The sequence below is a fragment of the Zonotrichia albicollis genome, chromosome 24 (genome assembly GCF_047830755.1).
Source record: "Zonotrichia albicollis isolate bZonAlb1 chromosome 24, bZonAlb1.hap1, whole genome shotgun sequence".
NCBI lineage: Eukaryota > Metazoa > Chordata > Aves > Passeriformes > Passerellidae > Zonotrichia > Zonotrichia albicollis.
Genome location: NC_133842.1, coordinates 1,023,615 through 1,032,040, shown reverse-complemented (window position 1 = coordinate 1,032,040; position 8,426 = coordinate 1,023,615). Strand labels below are relative to the sequence as shown.

The following is an 8,426-nucleotide window of genomic DNA, read 5'->3' as shown; positions in this document are numbered from 1 at the left end:
GACGGACAGATGGACACTGGGGATGGACGGACAGAGCCCCCATCCCCCCCTCCCGCCCCTCCCCCACCGCGGGAAGCGGCTCCTTCCTCCTTTCCCACGCGCCTGTGACGTCATCGCCGCCTTGTCCGTCTGTCCGTCCCCACCTTTCCCCGCCCCCCATCCCCCCCCCCCCCGCGCTTTTTTTTTTTTTTTGCCCTTTTTTGGCGCCGTTTGGGCCCCAAAATTTTCCTCACCCCCGCCCCTCCCCCACCCACCTCCTTCCTGCCCCTCCCCCACCCCCCACCCCCACTTCCGCTTTTTTTGGGGGTTTTTTTTCATTTTTTTGGGGTTTTTTTTTTTTTTTTGGAGGAGCCGCGATGGGACCGGGGCAGCTCCTGGCGCTGCTGGGGACAGGTGGGACAGACGGACGGACAGATGGACAGATGGACATTGGGGGACATTGGGGACAGATGGACATTGGGGACATTGGGGACAGGTGCGGACGGACGGACGGACGGACATTGGGGGACATTGGGGGGGACAGACGGACATTGGGGATATTGGGGACAGATGGACAGACGGACACTGGCGTGGACATTGGGATGGGGATGGACAGACGGACATTGGGGACACCTGAGGGACAGAGGGACAGACGGACATTGTGGACTGGGGACAGGTGGGGACGGACGGACGGACAGACGGACATTGGGGGACATTGGGGACAGACGGACATTGGGGGACATTGGGGACAGACGGACGGACGGACATTGGGGTGGACAGACAGACACTCGAACACTGGGGACACTGGGGACAGGTGGGGGACGGACAGATGGACATTGGGGGGAACGGATGGACGTTGGGGACAGACGGACAAATGGACATTGGGGTGGACAGACAGAGAGACAGACATTGGGGTCATTGGGGGGGACAGACGGACACTTGGACATTGGGGTCACCCCTGGGGACAGATGGACATTGGGGACAGTGGGGTCACATTGGGGTCATTGGGGGACAGATGGACACTCGGACACCGGGGTCACATTGGGGTCACACTGGGGTCACACTGGGGTCACACCCGGGGACACCTGGGGTCACATTGGGGTCATTGGGGGGGGGGACAGATGGACACTCGGACATTGGGGTCACCCCTGGGGACAGATGGACATTGGGGACAGTGGGGTCACATTGGGGTCACCCCTGGGGACAGATGGACATTGGGGACAGTGGGGTCACATTGGGGTCACATTGGGGTCACACCTGGGGTCACACCCGGGGACACCTGGGGTCACATTGGGGTCATTGGGGGGGGGACAGACGGACACTCGGACATTGGGGTCACCCCTGGGGACAGATGGACAGATGGACATTGGGACAGTGGGGTCACATTGGGGTCATTGGGGGGGGGGGGACAGATGGACACTCGGACATTGGGGTCACCCCTGGGGACAGATGGACAGACGGACATTGGGGACAGTGAGGGTCACATTGGGGTCATTGGGGGGGACAGACGGACACTCGGACATTGGGGTCACCCCTGGGGCCATCGAGGCCACGCCCAGGCGTGTCCCCTCCCCCCTCAATGACGTCACTGTCCCCTCCCCCCTCCATGACGTCACTGTGCCCTCCCCCCTCCATGACGTCACTGTCCCTCCCCCAGCCGCGCTCGCGGGGGCGGGGCTGGACCTGGAGACCCCCGCGGTTTTCCGGGGGGACCCCGGGGGCGCCTTCGGAGCCAGCGTGGCCCAGCTGGGGAGCGGCACGGAGGGATGGTAACGCCAAAATCCCCCGAATTCACCCCAAAATTCACCCCAAAATCCCCCTGAAATATCCCCAAAAATCCCCTGAATTCACCCCAAAAATATCCCCAAAATCCCCCCACCAGCGTGGCCCAGCTGGGGAGCGGCACGGAGGGATGGTAACGCCCAAAATCCCCTGAATTCACCCCAAAAACATCCCCGAATTCACCCCAAAATATCCCTGAAATATCCCTGAAATCACCCAAAATCCCCCAAAAATATCCCTGAAATATCCCCAAAAATACCCCAAAAATATCCCTGAATTCACCCCAAAAATCTCCCCAAAATCCCCCCACCAGCGTGGCCCAGCTGGGGAGCGGCAGCGCGGGATGGTAACGCCCAAAATCCCCCGAATTCACCCCAAAATATCCCTGAAATGTCCCCTAAAAATATCCCAAAATATCCCTGAAAATATCCCAGAAATATCCCCCAAAATCCCCCCAAAAATACCCCCAAAAATCCCCCCAAAATCCCCTGAATTCACCCCAAAAACATCCCTGAAATAGCCCCTAAAATATCCCAAAATATCCCAAAAATTTTCCCCTAAAATCCCCCCAATTCACCCCAAAAATATGCCTGAAAATCACCCCAAAATTCCCTAAAAATTCCCCAAAAATATCCCAAAATATCCCTGAAATAGCCCCTAAAATATCCCTGAAATCCCCCGAATTCACCCTAAAATTCACCCTGAAATATCCCCTAAAATATCCCAGAAATATCCCTGAAATATCCCCAAAAATCACCCCAAAATCCCCCCAAAATCCCCCAAAAATATCCCTGAAATATCCCCAAAAATCACCCCAAAATCCCCCCAAAATCCCCCAAAAATATCCCTGAAATATCCCGAAAAATCACCCCAAAATCCCCCAGATTCACCCCAAAAACATCCCTGAAATATCCCGAAAAATCCCCTGAATTCACCCCAAAATATCCCCAAAATCCCCCCACCAGCGTGGCCCAGCTGGGGAGCGGCAGCGCGGGATGGTAACGCCCAAAATCCCCCCAATTCACCCCAAAATTCACCCCGAAATATCCCTGAAATATCCCAGAAATATCCCTAAAAATCACCCCAAGATTCCCCGAATTCACCCCAAAAATATCCCTGAAAATATCCCAAAAATATCCCCTAAAATATCCCCGAAATCCCCCCAATTCACCCCGAAATATCCCTGAAATATCCCTAAAAATCACCCCAAAATCCCCCGAATTCACCCCAAAAATATCCCTGAAATAGCCCTGAAATCCCCCCAAAATCCCCCCAAAAATCTCCCTAAAAATCCCCCCAAAATTCACCCCAAAATATCCCTAAAATACCCCAAAATATCCCCTAAAATCACCCCAAAATTCACCCCAAAACATCCCTAAAATCCACCCCAAATCCCCCAAATTATCCCCCAAATTTCCCCCAAATTTTCCCCAATTTTTTCCCCATTTTTTCCCCAATTTTTTCCCCAAAATTCCCCAAATTTCCCCCAGATTTTCCCCAAATTTCCCCCAAAATTCCCAAAATTTTCTCAATTTTTTCCCAATTTTTTCCCCATTTTTTCCCCCAAATTCCTCAAATCCCCCCAATTTTCCCAAAACCCCCCGATTTCACCCCAAAGGCTCCTGGTGGGGGCTCCCCAGGCCGGCGGCGGCTCCGGGGCCGTTTTTGGCTGCAAATTCGGCTCCGAAAATTGCGAAAAAATTCCAATCTCAGGTGAGACCCCTCCCCAAATTAATGATCCCAAATTTCGGGAACCCCTCCCCAAATTCCCAAATTGGGGTACCCTGAGACCCCTCCTCAAATTGGGGACTGAGACCCCTCCCCAAATTGGGGATCTGAGACCCCTCCCCAAATTGGGGATCCCAAATTTCGGGGACCCCTCCCCAAATTGGGAACTGAGACCCCTCCCCAAATTGGGATCTGAGACCCCTCCCCAAATTGGGATCTGAGACCCCTCCCCAAATTGGGGTACCCTGAGACCCCTCCCCAAATTGGGATCTGAGACCCCTCCCCAAATTGGGGTACCCTGAGACCCCTCCCCAAATTGGGGACCCTGAGACCCCTCCCCAAATTGGGATCTGAGACCCCTCCCCAAATTGGGATCTGAGACCCCTCCCCAAATTGGGATCTGAGACCCCTCCCCAAATTGGGGACCCTGAGACCCCTCCCCAAATTGGGATCTGAGACCCCTCCCCAAATTGGGAACTGAGACCCCTCCCCAAATTGGGAACCTGAGACCCCTCCCCAAATTGGGATCTGAGACCCCTCCCCAAATTGGGAACCCTGAGACCCCTCCCCAAATTGGGAACCTGAGACCCCTCCCCAAATTGGGATCTGAGACCCCTCCCCAAATTGGGGTACCCTGAGACCCCTCCCCAAATTGGGGATCTGAGACCCCTCCCCAAATTGGGATCTGAGACCCCTCCCCAAATTGGGAACCCTGAGACCCCTCCCCAAATTGGGAACTGAGACCCCTCCCCAAATTGGGGATCCCAAATTTCGGGGTCCCCTCCCCAGTTTCGGCCCCCCCCCAATTTGGGGAGGGGTCTCAGATCCCCAATTTGGGGAGGGGTCTCAGGGTACCCCAATTTGGGGAGGGGTCTCACCCGTGCCCCCCCCAGGACCCCCCGGATCCGGGAATTCCTCGCTGGGGTTGGCGATGGCGGCCGGGGACGACGCGGCGCTGGTGAGACCCAAAATTCGCGAGTTTTACCCCAAACTTCAGGATTTTTACTCCAAAAATCAGGAATTTTACCCCAAAATTTGGGATTTTTACCCCAAAATCCGGGGGTTTTACTCCAAAATTTGTGAGTTTTACCCCAAAATTTGGGATTTGCGTGAGGTTTTACTGCAAAATTCGGGATTTTAACCCCAAAATCTGGGGGGTTTACCCCAAAATTTGGCTTTTTTACCCCAAAATTCATGAATTTCACCCCAAAATTTGGCATTTTTACCCCAAAATTCGCGAGTTTTACCCCAAAATTTGAGATTTGAGTGAGGTTTTACCCCAAAATTCGGGATTTTAACCCCAAAATCTGGGGGGTTTACCCCAAAATTTGGCTTTTTACCCCAAAATTCACTAATTTTACCCCAAAATTTGGGTTTTGCGTGAGGTTTTACCGCAAAATTCGGGATTTTAACCCCAAAATCTGGGGGTTTTACTCCAAAATTCACGAGTTTTACCCAAAATTTGGGATTTGAGTGAGGTTTTACCCCAAAATTCGGGATTTTAACCCCAAAATCTGGGGTTTTAGGAAGTTCCACCAAAAATTTGGAGTTTTTACCCCAAAACTTGGGATTTTTACCCCAAAATTTGGAGGTTTTAGGAGGTTTTACCCCAAAATTTGGAGGGTTTTGTGAGGTTCTACCCCAAAATTTGGAGTTTTTCCCTCAAAATTTGGGGTTTTAGGTGGTTTTGCCCCAAAATTTGTGGTTTTCTATGAGGTAGAACTCCAAAATTTTGGTTTTTGGAGGTTTCACCCCAAAACCGAGGTTCTTGTGAGGCAGAACCCCAAATTTTTGTTTTTTGGAGGTTCCACCCCAAAATTTGTTTTTTTGAGGAACCTCAAGAAGGTAGAACCCCAAATTTTGGTTTTTTTTGGGAGTTTTTGCCCAAAAATTGGGTTTTTTGAGGAACTTCATCGAGGTGGAACCCCAAAAATTGGATTTTTTATTCATTTTGCCCCAAAATTTGTATTTTTTGAAGAACGTCAAGGTGGTGGAACCCCAAAATTTGGTTTTTCAGGAGTTTCCACCCAAAATTTGTATTTTTTGAGGGATCTCAAGAAGGTAGAACCCCAAAATCTGATTTTTTGGACATTTTGCCCCAAAATTTGTATTTTTGAAGAACCTCAAGGTGGTGGAACCCCAAAATTGAATTTTTTATTCATTTTTCCCCAAAATTTGTATTTTTGAAGAACCACAAGGTAGTGGAACCCCAAAATTGAATTTTTTGGACATTTTGCCCCAAAATTTGTATTTTTTATGAACCTCACGGTGGTGGAACCCCAAAATTGAATTTTTTGGACATTTTACCCAAAATTTGTGTTTTTTGAACCTCGAGGTGGTGGAACCCCAAAGTTTGGTTTTTTGGGAGTTTTCACCCAAAATTTGTATTTTTTGAAGAACCTCACCGTGGTGGAACCCCAAATTTTGGGTTTTTTGGAGATTTTCCCCAAAATTTGTATTTTTTAAGAACCTCAAGGTGGTGGAACCCCAAAATTTGTTCTTTTGGGAGTTTCCACCCAAAATTTGTATTTTTTATGACCCTCACGGAGGTGGAACCCCAAAATTGAATTTTTTATTCATTTTTCCCCAAAATTTGTATTTTTTTTAAGAACCTCACGGTGGTGGAACCCCACAATTCCACCTCGGGGGGTTTTTACCAAAATCGCCGTTTCTGAGGTGAATCCGTGTCCAGGTGTGCGGCCCCTCCTCGCCCCAGGTGTGCGGGGTCAACGTCCACCTCAACGGCTTCTGCGTCCAGCTGGACACGCGGCTCCGGCCGGTCCGCAGCCTGCCGGACGCCTTCCCAGGTACCGAGTGACCACTGGATGGTCAGCTGGGGTCAGGGACACTGACCACTGACCACTGGATGGTCAGCTGGGGTCATGGACACTGACCACTGTCCCATCCAGTGGTCATCTGGGGTCAGCTGGGGCCAAGGACACTGACCACTGAGTGCCCAGGGGTCATCTGGGGCCAAAGACACTGACCACTGGGTGCCCAGGGGTCAGCTTGGGGCCCAGGACACTGACCGCCCAGGGGTCAGCTGGGGCCCGGGACACTGACCACTGAGTGCCCAATGGTCATCTGGGGTCAGGGACACTGACCACTGACCACCCAGGGGTCAGCTGGGGTCAGGGACACTGACCACTGACTGCCCAGGGGTCAGCTGGGGTCAGCTGGGGCCCAGGACACTGACCACTGACCGCCCAGGGGTCAGCTGGGGCCCGGGACACTGACCACTGGATGGTCAGCTGGGGTCAGGGACACTGACCACTGAGCGCCCAGGGGTCAGCTGGGGCCCAGGACACTGACCATTGTCCATCCAGTGGTCATCTGGGGTCATCGGGGGCCCAGGACACTGACCACTGAACACCCAGGGGTCAGCTGGGGCCCAGGACACTGACCACTGGTATGGTCAGCTGGGGGCCCAGAACACTGACCACTGCCCACCCAATGGTCATCTGGGGTCATCGGGGGTCAGGGACACTGACCACTGAGTGCCCAATGGTCATCTGGGGTCATTGGGGGATCAGGGACACTGACCATTGTCCATCCAGTGGTCATTGGCCATCATTCACCTTGAGTGGTGACCACTGGTAAGTACTGAGTGACCACTGGGCAGCTGGGGCCAAGGACACTGACCACTGACCACCCAGGGGTCAGCTGGGGTCATTCATCTCCATGGACACTGACCACTGACCACCCCGTGGTCATCTGGGGTCATTCATCTCCATGGACACTGACCACTGACCGCCCAGTGGTCATTGGTCATCACGGACCTTCAATGGTGACCACCCAATGGTCATTGTCCACCCTGTGGTCATCAGGGCCAGGGACACTGACCATTGTCCACCCAATGGCCATTGGTCATCTTGGGTCATTCATCTCCATGGACACTGACCATTGTCCACCCAATGGCCATTGGTCATCTTGGGTCATTCTTCTCCATGGGACATTGTGTGGTGACCCCTCAATGACCATTGGTCATCATTGGCCTTGAGTGCTGACCACCCAGTGGTCATCTGGGGTCATTCATCTCCACGGACACTGACCACTGACCATGGACACTGACCACTGACCACCCTGTGGTCATCTGGGGTCTCTCATCTCCACGGACACTGACCACTGACCACGGACACTGACACTGACCACCCTGTGGTCATCTGGGGTCATTCATCTCCATGGACACTGACCACTGACCACGGACACTGACCACTGACCACCCCGTGGTCATCGTGGTTCTTTTGTAAGATATCGACAATGTAGAACCCCCAAAAATTCGGGTTTTTTTGAGATTTCACCCCAAATTCCGGTCCCTCCCGCCCGCGGTCAGTGGTCAGTGGTGGTCAGTGGTCACTCAGGCTGTGGTCACTGCGTCCGCAGAGTGTCCGAAGCCCTCGATGGACATCGCCTTCCTGATGGACGGCTCGGGCAGCATCGGCAGCGATGACTTCCAGAGGATGAAGACGTTCATTGGTGCGGTGATGCGGCGCTTCCGGGGCGCCGACGCGCAGGTAACGCACCTGGGCAGGTAACGCACCTGGGCAGGTAACACACCTGGGATACACCTGGGCACACCTGGGACAGGTAACGCACCTGGGCAGGTAACACACCTGGGATACACCTGAGATACACCTGGGGGCACCTGGGGGCACCTGGGATACACCTGGGCACACCTGGGCAGGGAACACACCTGGGCAGGGAACGCACCTGGGACAGGTAACACACCTGGGACAGGTAACACACCTGGGACAGGTAACGCACCTGGGCAGGTAACGCACCTGGGCACACCTGAGACACACCTGGGCAGGTAACTGCACCTGGGCAGGTAACACACCTGGGGGCACCTGGGATGCACCTGGGATACACCTGGGCAGGGAACGCACCTGGGCAGGTAATGCACCTGGGCACACCTGGGGGCAGCTGGGCACACCTGG

The 8,426-nt window shown here is 53.4% G+C and overlaps 1 protein-coding gene across 1 annotated transcript in view; it reads left to right on the top strand.

Annotated features, from left to right (window-relative positions):
• The first annotated feature begins 338 nt into the window (after positions 1-338).
• LOC141731626 (integrin alpha-X-like) overlaps positions 339-8,426 on the top strand; it is a 41,615-nt gene continuing 33,527 nt past the window's right edge. The window contains 6 exon segments of the mRNA XM_074558040.1: positions 339-393; positions 1,637-1,748; positions 3,380-3,474; positions 4,383-4,447; positions 6,182-6,296; positions 7,873-8,003. Of these exon segments, the coding sequence (XP_074414141.1) occupies positions 357-393; positions 1,637-1,748; positions 3,380-3,474; positions 4,383-4,447; positions 6,182-6,296; positions 7,873-8,003 (555 nt within the window). The 5' untranslated portion in view covers positions 339-356.